The 19331-nt window shown below is 41.4% G+C and overlaps 1 protein-coding gene across 3 annotated transcripts in view; it reads right to left on the reverse strand.

Moving 5' to 3' along the window:
* Positions 1-8654: 8654 nt before the first annotated feature.
* EDA2R (ectodysplasin A2 receptor) overlaps positions 8655-19331 on the reverse strand; it is a 98643-nt gene continuing 87966 nt past the window's right edge. Inside the window, exons 5-8 of one of the 3 annotated variants that reach the window (XR_011446147.1) lie at positions 16332-16496; positions 12824-13210; positions 9858-11571; positions 8655-8765 (exon numbers count right to left, since the gene is read on the reverse strand). Coding sequence is in view for 1 of the 3 variants with exons in the window: in XM_070290267.1 (XP_070146368.1) it covers positions 12834-13216; positions 16332-16496 (548 nt within the window). In the remaining 2 variants the exon portion in view is untranslated. Of the gene's footprint in view, positions 8766-9857; positions 11572-12810; positions 13217-16331; positions 16497-19331 lie in introns of those variants that run through there. The other 2 variants (XR_011446146.1, XM_070290267.1) reach the window with 2 other exon arrangements.

Raw genomic sequence — 19331 nt, forward strand, 5'->3', positions numbered from 1 at the left:
ATCCTCTGTTATCCCCTTCTCCTCCTGTTCCCAATCCCTCCCAGCATCAGAGTCTTTTTCAATGAGTCAACTCGTCTCATGAGGTGGAGTTTCAGCTTCAGCATCATTCCATTCAAAGAAATCCCAGGGCTGATCTCCTTCAGAATGGACTGGTTGGATCTCCTTTCAGTCCAAGGGACTCTCAACAGTCTTCTCCAACACCGCAGTTCAAAAGCATCAGTTCTTCAGTGCTCAGCCTTCTTCACAGTCCAACTCTCACATCCATACATGACCACAGGAAAAACCATAGCCTTGACTAGACGGATCTTAGTTGGCAAAGTAATGTATCTGCTTTTGAATATGCTATCTAGGTTGGTCATAACTTTCCTTCCAAGGAGTAAGTGTCTTTTAATTTCATGGCTGCAATCACCATCTGCAGTGATTTTGGAGCCCCCCAAAATAAAGTCTGATACTATTTCCACTGTTTCCCAATCTATTTCCCATGAAGTGATGGGACCAGATGCCATGATCTTCATTTTCTGAATGTTGAGCTTTAAGCCAACTTTTTCACTCATCTCTTTCACTTTCATCAAGAGGCTTTTTTAGTTCCTCTTCACTTTCTGCCATAAGGGTGGTGTCATCTGCGTATCTGAGATTATTGATATTTCTCATGGCAATCTTGATTCCAGCTTGTGCTTCTTCCAGCCCAGCATTTCTCATGATGTACTCTGCATATAAGTTAAATAAGCAGCATGACAATATACAGCCTTGATGTACTCCTTTTCTATTTGGAACCAGTCTGTTGTTCCATGTCCAGTTCTAACTGTTGCTTCCTGACCTGCATATAGGTGGTTATTTAAATTCATTGAGATTGTAAACAGACTCTAAAATTGCCAGGTAGTACTTCTAAGAGATAATAATCTGGATAGTCTAAAGATAATATGCTTCTATGCTTTAAAAAGTGCTATGATCAAAATGAAAAAAACATACAAACTCAGACATTTTGCAGACCTCACAAGACATGTGCATAGTCCTCTTAGAATGGAACCCTGTTTTAAGAAGTATTAGTTTAGCACACAAAAAATTTTAGTAGATCTGTAGCTTACAAAAAAGACAGATGCCATAAGCAATTCAGAAATATTGAAGGAAAACTTGGATTATCACCCAGATCTCTTGGGTGGCAACTCAGTGAATCCCACTACCCGTGATGCTGGATCCACTGATAAGAAATATGTTTCATTGCTATACTCACTGAGCAAAGACACACCAGCCAAGGTAGGCACCTTTGTTATTTGAAATTAGAGGAATAAACAAGGTTTTTGGATGCATTTTTCTTTATTGGCTAATATGAAATATCTCCAGAGCATCAGAAATAAAACATTCTGGCAATAGCTACCACATATATAAGGCTCAAGATTCAACAAAATGTCTCCAAATAACCAATTTAGGATAATAAAAGTAATTGAAATTTACCTACATTCAATGTAAAACACCAGAGACCTTGGTAGTGAGGTTAGCAGGGTGTTACATGCATAAAAAATTATCTTCCCAGTACAGTAGGGGTTTGTGTTTTGGAGAGGGTGCTACGGTATTGACACTCTTACTGAGCCTGAGTCTGAGAACTTGGAAGGAGAAAGCTGCTCTCCTAGGCTCCTCTCTGTCAAAATTCAAATCTAAGTATACAAAGAAGAAAATACTAAACCAAAAAAGTAAACTCATCCCCAGCAAATACCTCCCCTCCCTTACAAACAACAATTTTCTTTTGCTAGTTCAAATAGAGACAACTCAATTATTATCTAATCTTAGGGGCATGTTGAAAATGTTTCCGTCACATGTTTTTTGTGCTTCCGCTAACAAATATTACCCAAATAGAAAAGATATATGAAAGCAAGGCATTCAAAGATACCTGTACTTTAAGAGCAATGAAATCTTTAAAAGCACTCCCCAGGAACAAAAACTTGAGTGTGACATTTGCCATGGCCAAGCAGCAATTATGGAGAAGAAAATGGCAACCCCTTCCAGTATTCTTGCCTGGAAAACCCCATGGACTGGACGGAGGAGCCTGGTGTGCTGCAGTCCATGGGGTTGCAAGAAGTCAGACACGACTGAGTGACTTCACTATAAGCAGTAATTATAAAGAAGAAAAGCATCCTTCACCTCACCTCTACTCAAGATGTCTTAAAAAGCAAAGTAAAACATTTCCCTAGTTCAATTGCCAACTGCAAATTTTTAAAATTAACTTATTTAATTGGAGGATAATTACTTTATGATATTGTGATGTTTTTTGCCATACATCAACATGAATCAGCCACAGGCATACATGTGTCCTCATCCTGAACTCTCCTAGAACCAAGGTGATTCTGGGTATGACTTGGGATGATCACACAATGTTCATACCATGAGGACCTTACTCCTGATTGGCATACCCATGTACTGAGGTAAGCTTGGCAACAAAGGCTGGTGTCTTAATTGGTACAGAAAAGGCCATTGCTAAGAAGTTATTCTGGGTTGTGTATTCTAGCCAGAAAGTTTCTTGTATTGGATGGAGCTTACAATGAGCTTTGTAGTGGTTGTGTTTAAGGATATATCATTGGGCAATTTTGCTACATGGCTGCTGGTTTTTTTCCTGCAATGTTGCCCTCAGTGTCACTATGGTAACTGTACCATGTTAAAGCAATTGTTAAAGTGAAATTGTTAGGGGTAAACAGTGGAGAAAGCCCTGGTCTAGGGATCAAGAGACTTAGGTTAGACTGGCAAGCGACATATCTAATATAAGCTGTTTTTCTCTTCTTCAAAAGGAATATTATAACACCCTATTCATGGGATTGTGAGGATGAAATGAGATCATAAATATAAAAGAGCTTTGTCAATTATAGTCTAAAGCAGGCACAGTGAAGACAGCTGGCTGTAATATTTTATCATTATATTATTATTAATATAATTATGACACAATCACTACCTTTCCCATAGATGCAGCAATATTAGACTTGAACCATGGCAATACAAATGGTGACTTTTGAACACCTAAGACCTCCTCAAGCTGAATCATCTTCAATTTGGATACTGGTTCTTGCCTTGCCAGAAGTTCCAGACATGGCTAATTAGAGTCAGTGAGATAAGAATAAACTGTCCCAGAAAGAGAACAACAGAGAACTTAAAAGTCAAGACCTAAACCCTTGGCTCACACATATTTGCCAATACCTGTGCTAGGTCAGGCTGCTTGATGCAGGCTTGCAATTCAATTGCTTCTAATCCCCAGTGCAGTACAATGGGAACTTTTAATTTTTTCCTAGGTGCTTTTTAGAACCTTGACTAGTAGGTTGCCCTGGGAACCCTTAATCAGTGTTTGTAGATGAACTGTTCCCTACGATACATTTAATAAAACCTTGAAAGCAGAAGTCCTGTTGTAGAGAGCATTCATTTGCCAGTGCTAGGACCTATTGAAGTGCACATGCTGTTTAATGTATTTAATTAACCACCAAGTAATTGTGGGACAAGAATTAGCTGTACAGGACTCAAAACAAACAAACAAACAAACAAACATAATACAGAAGAATACAGCCTCCAAGTTACTTATTACATCATGGTCATGAGATATATAAGTTCAGTTCAGTTGCTCAGTCATGTCCTACTCTTTATGACCCCATGGACTGCAGCACACCAGGCTTTGCTGTCTATTACAAACTCCCAGAGCTTGCTCAAACTCATGTCTATCGAGTCGGTGATGCCATCCAACCATCTCATTCTCTGTCATCCCCTTCTCCTCCCACCTTCAATCTTTCTCAGGATCAGGGTCTTTTATAATGAGTCAGTTCTTCGCATCAGGTGGCCAAAGTATTGGAGCTTCAGCTTCAGCATCAGTCATTTCAATGAATATTCAGGATTGATTTCCCTCATAATTGAATGGTTTGATGTCCCTGATGCCCAAGGGACTCTCAAGAGTCTTCTCCAATACCACAGTTCAAAAGGATAAATTCTTTGGTGCTCAGCTTACTTTATGGTTCAACTCTCACATCCATACATAACTACTGGAAAAACCATAGCTTCGACTATAAGGACCTTTGTTGGCAAAGTAGTATCTCTGCTTTTTAATATGCTGTCTAAATTGGTCATAGTTTTTCTTCCAAGGAGCAAGCATCTCTTAATTTCATGGCTGCAGCCACCATCTGCAGTGATTTTTGAGCCCAAGAAAATAAAGTCTGTCATTGTTTCTATTGTTTCCCCATCAATTTTCCATGAAGTAATGGAACTGGATGCCATGATCTTCCTTTTTTGAATGTTGAGTTTTAAATCAGCTTTTTCACTCTCTTCTTTCACTTTCATCATGAGGCTCTTCAGTTTCTCTTTGCTTTCCACAATAAAGGTGGTGTCATCTGCATATCTGAGGTTATTGATATTTCTCCCATGAGATATATAGGTAGGAATTAAAGGAAAAGCATAATTCTGAAGGAATCAAACAGGAAGGAATGATGAGAAATCTGAGATCCAACTGACATGTCAATAAGAAGAGGCAGTAGGTCTTCTTTCCTCTCCCCACTCAGCTACCCCTAAGTATGTTGGAGGGTATCTTTGGAGGTCTGCTAGGGGGTACTTTGAGGAATTCAGGCCCAAGAGGGATGGTCACTTTGGCTCCTAAATGTTCTGTAAGGTTCCAAGAAGGCAAATTCCCACCATGCTCCCTGTTGGAGGCAGGGAGTTATAGGACTTCAAATAAAGGGTGAGGCTCGGGAGACTCACAAGGAAAATATTTGCCATGCCCTATGTTGCAACACAGGACCATCACTCTTCAAACATGCATAAGACAGTCCAGCTGACTCAAGGAGTGTGATGAGTCTAAAGTGACTTGGAAGAAGGGAGGGGAAAACTTGTAGGCCATAGGCGGTAAGAGCTATGCAGAGAGTAAAGCGAAAAAAAAAAAAAAAAAAAAGAAAGAAACCCTGTCCATCCTGGATGCAGATAAAGCCATGTGCTATTTTTCAATAGAAGACTATGCTGCTGCCTCCACAACTTAGATTATGGAGCCAGCTGCTTTTTCTGGTGGTGGAAATGAACTGCTTTACTCACCATCCAAAGTCTCTTCCCTATGGTCCTTAATGATCTTTTAAAGGTTATTTAGGCAATGTCTAGTGGATAGAAACAACCAGTGCCTTCCGACACCTCTGTCTGTCCTGCCATGGTGGTAGTGGTTTAGTCACTGAGTCATGTCTGACTCTTTGTGACCCCATGGCTTGCACCCCACCAGGCTCCTCTGTCCATGGGACTTCCCAGGCAAGAATACTGGAGTGCATTGCCATTTCCTTCTCCAGGATATCTTCCTGACCCAGGGATCAACCCTGGGTCTCCTGAATCTTAGGTGAATTCTTTATGGATTGAGCCACCAGGGAAGCCCTTCTGCCATAGTCAAGAGAAATTTCTGATTTACCTGACCTTCCCTGGGCTCTGTTCTCAGCCATGGAATCCATACTTTGGTCTGGGGATGGGAATGTGGAGCAGGCTGCCTTTCCCAAATATGAATTGCTTTGAGTAAGTTACTATTCCTGTCTTGAACTCAGGTTCCTCATCTTTAAGACAGGTATAATGTATGAAAGAACTTTTTTTCTTTTTTTACAATGTAAAGCACTAAAGCATTATAATAGACAGATTTTTTTTTCAAATATCTGCAATCTATCTGGGAGAGGCTTTTAAAGATGGGATATTTGCCCTCTCCCACCTTGAAATAAAGTTGAAGACTCAAGTCACTGCCAAAACTAAGATCTGAGACTCTTAAATTGAACACAGGACGGTAGGAAGGACAAGTAGGGTGTACGCTTCTACTGGTGTCAACCTTTCTCCTTTCTCTCTTATCCCCCAGGGGAAAATGAGGTAAGATAGACAGATGGAGTCTTGTCTGACCTTACAGCTCTTCTCACTTTTCAATCTCTTGAGAGATAGTGCTGATGGAAAGTCTCTTACCTTTCCACTGGCAGAGAATATACATCCAGGCTGGATATAGGGTGGGAGTAGGGGAGCTGATGGGAAGCAGAGAGAATAGGCCTAGTATTGTGGGCATGGATATTACCTTAATATATTCAGGCATAAGGGCCTTATTTGGCCCCCCACCCATTTTCCTTCCCCAAAGAGTTGTTTTCTGGAACAGATATGCCAGAAAACTACTACTGCAAACATTTCTACAAAATGAAAATTTCAAGATACTGGAGAGACCCCTGGCTTTAATAATTATGCTAAGGTCAGTCACCTTTCATCTCTGAGCCTCAGCTTCATCATATGCAAACTGGGGATGGTAATCTTGGCCTTCAGTTCAGTTCAGTCGCTCAGTCATGTCCAACTCTTTGAGACCCCATGAACTGCAGCACACCAGGCCTCCCTGTCCATAACCAACTTCTGGAGTTTACCCAAACTCATGTCCATTGAGTTGGTGATGCCATCCAATCATCTCATCCTCTGTCGTCCCCTTCTCTTCCTGCCCTCAATCTTCCCCATCATCAGGGTCTTTTCAAATGAGTCAACTCTTTGTATCAGGTGGCCAAAGTATTGGAGTCTCAGCTTCAACATCAGTCCTTCCAATGAACATCCAGGACTGATCTCCTTTAGGAAGGACTGGTTGGATCTCCTTGCAGTCCAAGGGACTCTCAAGAGTCTTCTCCAACACCACAGTTCAAAAGCATCCATTCTTCGGCGCTCAGCCTTCTTCACAGTCCAACTCTCACATCCATACATGACCAGTGGAAAAACCATAGCCTTGACTAGACGGACCTTTGCTGGCAAAGTAATGTCTCTGCTTTTTAATATGCTGTCTAAGTTGGTCATAACTTTCCTTCCAAGGAGTAAGTGTCTTTTAATTTCATGTCTGTGGTCACCATCTGCAGTGACTTTGAAGCCCCCCAAAATAAAGTCAGCCACTGTTTCCTGGCCTTGGGTCTGTATAAAGATCCAATGAGATGATTGCTCTGAATGCAAACTACAAAGTTTAGCGCATATATGTAGTAAATTCCAGCATTTGCATCCTAAGATAATTATGTCCAGTCTTGATTTTTACAAGTTAAATCACCTCCAACATTCTGGATTATGTTGATGTTCAGTCACCAAGTCATGTCCAACTCTTCACGACCCCATGGACTGCAGCATGCCAGGCTTCCTTGTCCCTCATCATCTCCTGGAGTTTTCTCAAGTTCATGTCCATTGCATTAGTGACACCATCCAAACATCTCATCCTCTGTCACCCTCTTCTCCTTCAATCTTTCCCAGCTTCATAGTCTTTTCTAATGAGTCGGCTATTTGCATCAGCTAGTCAAAGTATTGGAGCATCAGCTTCAGCATCAGTCCTTCCAATGAGTATTCAAGGTTAATCTGCCTTAAGGCTGACTGGTTTGATTTCCTTGCAGTACAAGGGACACTCAAGAGTCTTCCCTAGTACCACAGTTTCAAAGCATCAATTCTTCAGTGCTCTCCCTTCTTTATGATCCAGCTCTCACTACCATACATAACTACTGGAAAGACCATAGCCTTGACTCTATGGACCTTTGTCAGTAAAGTGAAGTCTTTGCTTTTTAACCCACTGTCTAGGTTTGTCATAGCTTTCCTGCCAAGAAGCAATCATCTTCTAATTTCATGGCTGTAGTCACCATCCACAGTGGTTTTAGACCCCAAGAAGAGGAAATCTGTCACTGCTTCCACCTTTTGCCCTTATATTTGCCATGAAGTGATGGAACTGGATGCCATGATCTTAGTTTTTTTAATATTGAATTTTAAGCTTTTTCACTCTCTTCCTTCACCCTCATCAAGAGGTTCTTTAGTTCCTCTTCACTTTTTGGCATCAGAGTGGTATCATCCACATACCTGAGGTTGTTGATATTTCTCCCAGAAATCTTGATTCCAGCTTATAACTCATCCAGCCTGGAATTTCGCATGATGTGCTCTGTGTATGAGTTAAATAAAAAGGATGACAATAAACAGCCTTGTTGTACTCCTTTCTTGTAATTCTGTGACCCTGAACCAGTCAGCTGTTCCATGTTGTTGTTGTCCAGTTACTCAGTCATGCCCGACTCTTTGCGACCCCATGGACTGCAGGACACCAGGCTTCCTTGTCCTTCACCATCTCCCGGAGCTTGCTCAAACTCATATCCATTGAGTCGGTGATGCCATCCAAAAATCTCATCCTCTATTGTACCCTTTTCCTCCTGCCTTCAATCTTTCCCAGCATCAGGGTCTTTTCCAGTGAGTCAGCTCTTTGCATCAGGTGGCCAAAGTATTGGAGCTTCAGCTTTAGCATCAGTCCTTCCAATGAATATTCAGTATTGATTTTCTTTAGTATTGATTGGTTTGATCTCCTTGTTGTCCAAAGGATTCTTAAGAGTCTTTTCCAACACCACAGTGCAGAAGCATCAAGTCTTTGGCTCTCAGCTTTCTTTACGGTCCAACTCTCACATTCATACATGATTAGGGGAAAAACCATAGCTTTGACTAGATGGCCCTTTGTTGGCAAAGTAATGTCTCTGCTTTTTAATATGCTGTCTAGGTTGGTCATAGCTATTCTTCAAAGGTGGAAGCATTTTTTAATGTCATGGCTACAGTCATCATCTGCAGGGATTTTGGAGTCCTAGAAAATAAAGTCTGTCACTGTTTTCATTGTTTCCCCATCTATTTGCCATGAAGTGCTGGGACCAGATGCCATGATCTTTGTTTTTTGAATGTTGAGTTTTAAGCTAGCCTTTTCACTCTCCTTTCGCCTTCATCAAGAGGCTCTTTAGTTTCTCTTTGTTTTCTGCCATAAGGATGGTGTTAAAGTGCTACACTCAATATCCCAGTAAATTTGGAAAACCCAGCAGTGGACACAGGACTGGAAAAGGTCAGTTTTCATTCCAATCCCAAAGAAAGGCAATGCGAAAGAATGTTCAAACTACTGCAAAATTGCACTCATTTCACATGCTAGCAGAGTAATGCTCAAAATTCTCTATGCTGGGCTTCAACAGTATGTGAACCAAGAACTCCCAGATGTTCAAGGTGGATTTAGAAAAGGCAGAAGAACCAGAGATCACATTGCCAACATCTGTTGGATCAAGAGAATTTCAGAAAAACATCTGCTTATGCTTCATTGACTACTCCAAAGCCTTTGTCTGTGTGAATCACAGGAAACTGTGGGGAATTCTTAAAGAAATGGGAATACCAGACCACATTACTTGCCTCCTAAGAAAGTCGTATGCAGGTCAAGAAGCAACAGTTAGAACTGAACATGGAACAATGGACTGATTCCAAATTGGGAAAAGAGTGCGTCAAGGTTGTATATTGTCATTCTGCTTATTTAACTTATATGCAGAGTACATCATGAGAAATGCCGGGCTGGATGAAGCACAAACTGGAATCAAGATTGCTGGGAAAAGTATCAATAACCTCAGATATGCAGATGACACCACCCTTATGGCAGTTGTTCCATATAAGGTTCTAACTGTTGCTTCTTAACTAGCATATACGTTTCTCAGAGACAGATAAGATCTCTCTAAGAGCTTTCCACAGTTTGTTATGCTCCACACAGTCAAAGGCTTTAGTGTAGTAGATGAAACAGAGGCAGATGTTTTTCTGGAATTACCTTGCTTTCTCTATGATCAGTGAATGTTGGCAATTTGGTCTCTGATTCCTCTGCCTTTTCTAAATGCAGCTTGGACATCTGGAAATTCTCAGTTAATGTAATGCTGAAGCCTAGCATGAAGGATTTTGAGCATAACCTTACTAGCATGGGAGATGAGTGCAACTGTCTGGTGGTTTTAACATTCTTTTGTACTGCCCTTCTTGAAAATTTGGATGAGGATTGACCTTTTCCAGTCCTGTGGCCACCGCTGGGTTTTCCAAATTTGCTGACGTATTGAGTGCAGCACTTTGATAGCATCAACTTTTAGGAATTTAAATAGCTCTGCTGGAATTCCATCACCTCCACTAGCTTTATTGACAGCAGTGTTTCCTAGGGCCCACTTAACTTCATACTCCATACTTCATACTGGCTCTGGGTGAGTGACCACACCATCGTGGTTATCCAGGTCACTAAGATATATTTTGTATAGCTCTCTTCTGGGTATGCTGGACTATATAGGCTGCTATTAATACCAAGCAAATAAAATAGTTTCTCTATTCATCTGGGCAATTTGACCTATGTGAGGGAGTAGATGTCAGCCTAATTGGCCTATTGTGGACATAAGGGAGACTTAAAAACAATACATGGTGCCTACACCTGAGCCTCGATGTTCCAACCTACCCTGTGGCATCAGCCATGAAGGGAGCAGTTTTGCTTTATTCTAAGAAGCATGTGAAACTGGTCGTAAAGGCTTAGAAATTGGTTGGTTTTCTCTAAACTAAGAAAGCACCAATGTTTCCTGAGAGGTCCTAGGGCAGGCTTTAATGAAAACCCAACATCTTAAGTGTCTCCCCTAGAGCTCAGGGACTTCACAGTCACCCTAAAGACCAATGCTCTGAGCTCTGAGTTTGGCCCTGGGAATGTAGAGACTCAGCCTTGGGCTTAAGAAGATCAGGCACCATGAAGGGACAAAAGAGGCAAGAAAAGAAGAGAAATAAGATAAAAGGAACTTTAGGAAGTACCATTTTAAAGGTAAAAAATAAACGGAGTTGGATCCCCACTAAAGAAGTTAAGAAACCTGTAGGTGGAAAGGAAAACCCCGGGGGGCAAAGGGATTAGCTCTGTGATTGTCACAGCCACAGCAGTCTAAGAGATGTGTGGGGAACTGAGGTTTCACACCCCTCCTAACATGTGTGTAGGTGTGTGTGTGTGTATGTGTGGGTGTGTGTGTGTGTACTGGGGAGGAGTGCAGTGCAGAGTAGCTGAAGAGGAAAAGTTTGATTTTGTCCCTAAAGTACAAGGCAAATGTATCAATAGGATACTGAGAGGCTCCTCCTTTAGGTTCACCTGACCAAAAAGGCAGGCAGTAAAACTCTACCCCATTCATTGCCATCTATTCTCCCCCTGTCTATAATCAAGATGAGCTAGGAACATGTCTGGTAGTCCCATGACTGGGTAATCTGGCTTTCTAGGCTACCTAGGATAGGAAAGCAAGAAATGCTGCTGGTCAGTCTTGGGAAAATGATGAAGAATCAATCCTTTGGTAGGATGAGATAGGATGTGCTCTGTCTGTAGAGTACAGGTTGTTGTAGATATCATATCCCATGCCCTTGCTGCTGTTGTGGTTTAAGAACAAGGCAGGAGAGTCCAGAGAGAATGATTGGGCCGCCAGGAGCCCAAGAGACCTAGGGAGGGAGTAGAGCAAGTTAGAAACCAATGGGGCAATCTCATTAGCTGCTTCTTCTCTCCATCCTTCAAAAAATAGTTTAGGCCAGTGGTTAGGGTACAATAGCAGAAAAATGTCACCTGTTTGAGGTGATGACTTGACAATTCTATCTTACTCTACATTGGTAAGACAATTTCACATGAAACTGGATTCAGTTTTAAGTACCCCATACTTTAAATGAATCAAAGTGGTACTTTCCAGACAGGAGAAGCTCTCTTTAGACTTCTTCAGGGCTATCTCATGACACAGGAAGCAGATGAAGTCTGTGTGGCCCAAGGAGAAGAGCAGGACCCAGGGTTGGCTACTGTAGAGAAAAAGAAAGTTTTTCTTTACATTGAGCTCAAATCCATCAGTCATAGCAACAATACACATTGATGAGTATAGCTTCCTGACATTGTAAGTATGTGAGCAAGGGTGACACCAACACTTTGTGAGGATATTATAAAAGGGACTCAAGCATGGATTGAAGGACTTGGAAGGGAGGTTGGACTATATGACCTTGAAGGTATCTAGACTGACCTTAGTAGCAGTCTTGGCTTTCACCTACATATTGTTTACATTTTCTTAGGTAAGATATAGGGAGGGGTAGTCAATGGGGAACCTGGACACCATCATAGCTTAGGAGAAATATTGAAATGGGTGGTGAAAGTAGTTGGTTAGTTGAAAAACAAGAGTCCACTCTCATGCTTCATATTGTCCCTTGTTACTTCCTTAAGCTTTTGAGAAAGCAACATTGGCCATGGAATAGTCACATTGATTGAATTGGACAAGCTCTGAATTGGAGCTTTAAAACCTAGGCTTCAGCTCAGTTCTGCCACTGAAATGCTCTGTGACTTTGAGCAAATCATTTCTCCTCTCTGTGTCTCAGGTCTTGCCTCTATAAAATGAGGCTAACAAACCTTGAACTGCTTACCACAAAGGGATGTTATGAAGACCAGGTGACTGTAGTGTATATGTAAGGATACATAAATTGTGACTGGGAGCAAGGAAGGGAAAGAAAAACTCACATGGTTTAAATACCTCTAATGAATTAGACACTGTAAAAGGCACTTGCACATGCCATTTCTCACTCACCTCTCACTATAAGGTGAATAGTATTTCTTATTTTTCACAGATTAAGGACCTGAGACTCAGAGAGGTGAAGGAATTTATACAAGGTTCACACAGCTATTAAAGAATAGAGGTAGATTTGAAATATAGGACTGACAGATACTGAGGTTTTTGTATTTTCCCACTGTACCTTGATGCTTGAACACATGATGGGAGATAACTGAATATAACTATTAGACAGTAGGGCCCCAAGAAAGCTTGCAAAAGGCCAGGATATCGAAATTGTTATTATGTCAATCTGGCCAGTTCCTTGAAAACTATAGGCCCAGATCTGTGATGTATGAATGACTGGCTCAAAATAATTAGCATTACCATTGTTGTCCCTCCATCCACCAGTGTTCTTAGCTTGCTGTTCCTCTACCCCTAGCCCTACTGAACTCCAGGGGATAATTCCTCTGGGGATGGTCCCCAGTTTCTGGCCTTTCTGTCTTACCTTTCCAGCTTACCTCAGTAGAGTTAAGGGCTGAGGACTTCAAAGAGCACAGTGAGCTCCGGCCTGTCTCCAGAGCTTTCAGCTGGATTTCCTTCTAAGGTCTCAGCTCTAGTATAGGAAGCAGAACTGGAAAACTTTCGCAGGTCCAGCTCTGTGCATTCAACGGGAGTGTGGACCCAGTGGGAGTGGCTCTCTGAGGCACAGGAGGCCAAGGTAAAAGATTCTTGTATGGGGAAGCCATGAGTTGAGCTGCCGTTGTCATCTAGGATGGAATTAAGTGGCTGGGTCTCAAATATGCTTTCACTCAGTGGGGACTCAGGGCTGGTCTTCTGGGCAGGTGGTATGGGGAAGAGAGATTCCTCCTCTGCTGTCTTGCCAGCCTCATACTGCAGTGAACCTCCTGCAACTTGAAACAGAAAGCCACTGGGTCAGAGGAAGCCAAAAGTAGGGGCTACCCTCAGTGGAGCAGCTGGTCCTGAGCACAAAATTGGGAAATATCTGGGAACTAGTGCACTCCTTCCCATCCCTGGGAATCAGAGCACATAGCACCAGGCTAAGATGACACAGTTGAGAAACACATTTACATTGGGGTATCAGATTGAGGCTACCTGGTGGTGGATCAGGGAAAAAGGAATTTCTCCAGAGAAAGAGAATCCTTTGTGGGAAGCAGGAGTTTAACAATCTCTGCTCTAGATCTGGCAATGAGCTTTATTTCCTGGTGCTATTGCTGTGTATATGTTGTGTTATACGGCAAAAGGCAATTTTCAGGTGGAATTAAGATTATGGACCTTAAACTAGGTAGATTATCCTGGATTTCCCAAGTGGGCCTAATGTAATCACATGTGTCCTTATGAAGGGAATATGTGAAATGAAAAGGACTTGACCACCATTGCTAGTTTTGAAAATGAGAAGGGGTCGTAAGCCAAAAAGCAGGTGGTATATAGAAACCAGGACTGGCCCTCAGCAAGGAAATGGGACCTCAGCCCTATAACTGCAAGGAACTGAATTTTTCTATCTTTCTGAATGATTCAGGAATTAGATTATCTTCTGAAGCCTCCAGAAAGGAATATAGCCTTGGCAACACCTTGATTTCAGCCTCGTTAGACTCTAAGTGGAGATCCAGCCAAGCTTACAAAGCTTCTGATCTATGGAAATGGTCAGATAATAAATTAAAAAAAAAATAAATGAGTGTTATTTTAAGCTATTAACTTTGCAATACTTTGGCCACCTCATGCGAAGAGGTGACTCATTGGAAAAGACTCTGATGCTGGGAGGGATTGGGGGCAGGAGGAGAAGGGGATGACAAAGGATGAGATGGCTGGATGGCATCACCGACTCGATGGACATGAGTTTGGGTAAACTCCGGGAGTAGGTGATGGACAGGGAGGCCTGGCGTGCTGTGACTCATGGGGTTGCAAACAGTCAGACAAGACCAAGCGACTAAACTGAACTGAATTTACTATAGAAGTGATAGAAAATTAATATGCCTTTCATGCATAAACCCGATTCAACATCAGGTTACCAACTAAGGGCCTATGGGATGTGTGTTTGTTTGACCCCTGCATTGTGGCTTTGGTTGCTTTTAATTACAACTCATTGCTAGAACTGAACACTGTTTCATACAAAAATTTAGATTCTTGGCTTCTCTTGAAAATTCAGGTTTTGAAACATTGAATATTCTTACATTGTAATAAACAGCTAAAGCTGGGTAGGTAGTAGATTCCCTTTAGACAGGGGATGAACTATTCAGTTTGTCACAATTCTTACTCCTCTCTATTGTACCTTATGTTGGATCCAATTCACATATTAATCTCACCTATACAAGTCCAGTATGCATAAAAGTCAGTGACTTCTTATAAGCACCTTCCCCAAATGAGAAAATGTCTTGCCCTATTTCCCCTATGGAGACCATGAAGGAGCTACCTGCCCTCATATTCTCAGAGAAGCATACTGCATTATTATTTTGAAGACAGAGAAGGTGCTGAGAAAGGTTATTTATTTCTCCTCTCCTAAGGCAGGGGGAGGGAAACAGGCAGCTCTCAAATGTTGCTTCATCTTCTTCCTTCTGGGCCCTGGAGCCAACATGTTTCATTGCCTATGCCCAGGGACTGGTCAACTGCTCTTATCTGAAAAACTGGCCCCCAAAGTCAGAGACAAGATGGTTCACCCTGAGCCACAATGTTCTGGGAGACATCAGAGAGTAGAGGTGAGGGAAGCAGAGTTTTAGAAGGGTCATAAAGGGATAATAAGGAAATGGCAACCCACTCCAGAATTGTTTCTTGGAGAATCCCATGGACAGAGGAATCTGGCAGGCTACAGTCCATGGGGTTGCAAGAGTTGGACACGACTTAGCGACTCAACCACAAAGGGATAATAGTGTTCCCCTTGTGCCCTGCATCCCTTGAAATTCTAGATTTATCTCCACTTAAATGGTAGAGTCAAACATATCTGCTAGTCTTTTTTAAAATCATGTAGCAGGCCCTAGATCTGAACCTGTTAAAGGCAGGTCTATATAAGCAGAATCTTTACACAGAGGTTGAAAAAAGTAGTGTTGCTTTGGATTCAATATCTAGTAGACTGATGAGGAGTCCTAAGCATCTGTATATCTATTAGAATATGTCTTCCCTTACTAAGTCAACTCCATTTACTAGCCTGGGTTCCTATTTTGGTGTTTCTGTTTAGCTCTCAGCTCCCTTGAGGGCACTGAAGATACACCAAGACTCAGTACTCTTGATTAAAAATTTAACCCCTTGTTTGGTTTTGGCCAGCCACCATCCCACCTCCCCCATATTTGCCCTCAGTGACCTGGACTTTCTGTCCCACATTCTTGGCTAATGGCTGGACTTGTGCTGAAAACAGATCATGATGTTATTCCTGACTTTAAATCTCCTATGGGCTGGGCCAGACCTCTTTGGGTATCATTAGTGTCTGAGAAAAAATGTCTAATTTTGTCAATTCCTCTGGACACTGAACTCTGTTACTCACATCTGGTATATCACTGTACTGACAACCATTGCCTGAGACCTCACTCACTTTAATTATAGTCACATCTCATTCCAGCCAGCCTTCCTCCTTTTCTGACATGCTGCAGAATCTGTACCTATTTGTATAAATGACTAGCTAGAAAAGAACTTAGAAATCAACTCTATCATTTTAAAGGTTAAGGAGAAAGATTTAAATATTAAGGAGAAAGAAGCTAGATGACTTATCTGGAATTACACAGTGATTCAGAGGTAGATTTAGAACCTAGGTCTCCAGATGCCTTTCTCAAGGGTTTTCCCATAATGTTGTAGTCCTTTATGAACTCCCGTACCTTAATGAACCAGGGCCCATAAACTCACAGGGTCACCTTCAATTATCTCTGAAGTCTTGTGCCCATTGCTACCCCCAGATAGTCTACCTTTGAGGCTTTTCATCACTGTAGGGAAAGTCTGTTAACTCTCAATCCCAGAAAATTCCTCTATTCAGCTAGTCAGAAACTTGCTCCTGATTCATGTAATATGTGAATCAGCTACCCTTACCACGCTGGCAATGTCTGTTGAAGAACTGCTTGCAGTAGAGGAAGAAGAGCCCCAGGAAGGCCAGGGTAAACACCACGAGCAGACTGCTCACCAGTGCAACAAGTGTGGCCTCCTTAGGGGATACTGTGGGTACATCTGCCTTCACTAAGCTCAGCTGGAAGGCACCTGTGAGACAAAAAAGTGGGGGAGGTCAGTCACAATAGGCAGTCAGTAGTCATCCTGACACTGGGTCTGGACATCCTCAAGCCAGCACCCTCTCCCTAGGGTCTTCCTCAATTAGGGCTGCTAAATTGGTTCTACTCCCTTGTAGAGCAAGGAAAAGTGTACAGAACAAAGTGGAGGAATTCAAATCTATTGCTGACATGGTATAAATTAGTATAGCTACTTGAAGATTCACATATCCTATGGTCTTTCCATGTCATATTTAGTTATATAACCTAGAAAAATAGAAACAAACTAAAATGTTCATCAGGGCACAGGATAAATAAATCATGATATAATTCTATAATGTAATATTATATAGCATTTGAAATAAAAGACCTATATGCTTCTGCTACTGCTGCTAAGTTGCTTAATAATCCAGAGAGGAAAAGTAAATTGGAGAGTATATAGTTTGATATCATTTATGCAAAATATTACAAAATTTTAAAAATAGCATATATTGGCTATGAATATATATATGTATTTACATGTATCAAAATATGGTTGGAGAGTATGGCAGAGTCATAATGCTCACCAGTTATCCACACGCTTCTCTACATATCCCATATACCCTTGTAGTAAGGCCATCAGAGTAATTTTGGCCAATGAACTGTGAGTGGGAGTAATATATGTTGCCTGCAGACTGAAACAGTTAACTGCTAATATGTCTGTCTCCTCTATCTTTTACCCTGTCCCACCAATCTGGAAGTCATATAATTTGATGGTATAGTCACAAGGTGGAAGAAGACCTTTGCATAGCAAAAAGCAAACTTTTATTATATTAAACCATTGAGATTTGGGAGTTTGTTACTGTAATATATCCTACCAACAAGATATATAAAATTCATGTTACTGGTTACTGGGGAGGTAAAGAGAGACTGAAACTCAGAAAGAACAGAAAAGTGAGCTCCGTTTAACCTGTGGAATCTTCGTTTTAAAACATATCTGAAGCAAATATGTATGATTTAAAGATTTATCAAAATAGACTGTGGAAAATTCTTAAAGAGATGGGAATACCAGACCACCTGACTTGTCTCTTGAGAAACCTGTGTGCAGGTCAGGAAGCAACAGTTAGAACTGGATATGGAACAACAGACTGGTTCCAAATAGGAAAAGGAGTACGTCAAGGCTGTATATTGTCACCCTGCCTATTTAACTTATATGCAGAGTAAGTCATGAATGCTGTGCTGGAGAAAGCACAAGCTGGAATCAAGATTGCCAGGAAAAATATCAATAACCTCAGATATGCAGATGACGCCACTCTTATGGCAGAAAGTGAAGAAGAACTAAAGAGCCTCTTGATGAAAGTGAAAGAGGAAAGCGAAAATGTTGGCTTAAAGCTCAACATTCAGATAACAAAGATCATGACATCTAGTCCCATCAGTTCATGGCAAATAGATGGGGAAACAGTGGCTACTTTATTTTTGGGGGCTCCAAAATCACTGCAGATGGTGATTGCAGCCATGAAATTAAAAGATGCTTTCTCCTTGGAAGGAAAATTATGACCAACCTAGCTAAGTCATTTCAGTCGTGTCCGACTCTGTGCGACCCTATAGACGGCAGCCCACCAGGCTCCCCTGTCCCTGGGATTCTCCAGGCAAGAACACTGGAGTGGGTTGCCATTTCCTTCTCCAATGCATGAAAGTGAAAAGTGAAAGTGAAGTTGCTCAGTCGTATCTGACTCTTAGCGACCCCATGAACTGCAGCCTACCAGGCTCCTCCATCCATGGGATTTTCCAGGCAAGTGTACTGGAGTGGGGTACCAACCTAGACAGCATATTAAAAAGCAGAGACATTACTTTGCCAACAAAGGTCTGTCTAGTCAAGGCTATGGTTTTTCCAGTGGTCATGTATGGATGTGAGAGTTGGACTATAAAGAAAGCTGACCATGGAAGAACTGATGCTTTTGAACTGTGGTGTTGGAGAAGACTCTTGAGAGTCCCTTGAACTGCAAGGAGATCCAACCAGTCCATCCTAAAGGAGATCAGTCCTGGGTGTTCATTGGAAGGACTGATGTTGAAGCTGAAACTCCAATACTTTGGCCACCTGATGCGAAGAGCTCACTCGTTGGAAAAGCCCCTGATACTGGGAAAGATTGAGGGCAGGAGAAGAAGGGGACGACAGAGGATGAGATGGTTGGATGGCATCACTAACTCGATGGACATGAATTTGGGTGGATCTGGAAGTTGGTGATGGACAGGGAGGCCTGGCATGCTGCAGTTCATGGGGTCTCAAAGAGTCGGACATGACTGAGTGACTGAACTGAACTGAACTGTATACTGATACTGTATAACTGAACATTTTTATTTTTTAGTATTTTTCTGCATTTAAAATATTTTTATTTTAAAATAAAATAACATTAAAATAGTTAATTCTTTAAAAAGATATCACTCAAAAAAATGTGAGTTGACATATAGACAGTAGATAGACACAAATGATAGACATATAAATGGATAGTGATATGGGTACAGACTAGATCCTAGTACTTCAGCCTGTTCCCATTCCTAATCATTAGGGACTTCTATAAACTTCAAATAAATAATCCACAAGTGTACAAATGTTATAATTTAAAAAGTGCTTCTAACCTATTATTTCATTAGAAATAGCATCCCACAAGGTATGAAGAACAACAGTTTTCATAACTTACATTTTTTTCAGATAAGGGAAATGAAGTTCAGTGAGTTCCAATGATTTTTAGAAGGTCACACAGAAAATATATTGTGAAACTATTATTCAAATGTAACAGATTCCCTTGACAATCTACCCTATAGGAAGGATTAGAAGAGGGTAGGGGAAGAC

The sequence above is a fragment of the Ovis canadensis genome, chromosome X (genome assembly GCF_042477335.2).
Source record: "Ovis canadensis isolate MfBH-ARS-UI-01 breed Bighorn chromosome X, ARS-UI_OviCan_v2, whole genome shotgun sequence".
NCBI lineage: Eukaryota > Metazoa > Chordata > Mammalia > Artiodactyla > Bovidae > Ovis > Ovis canadensis.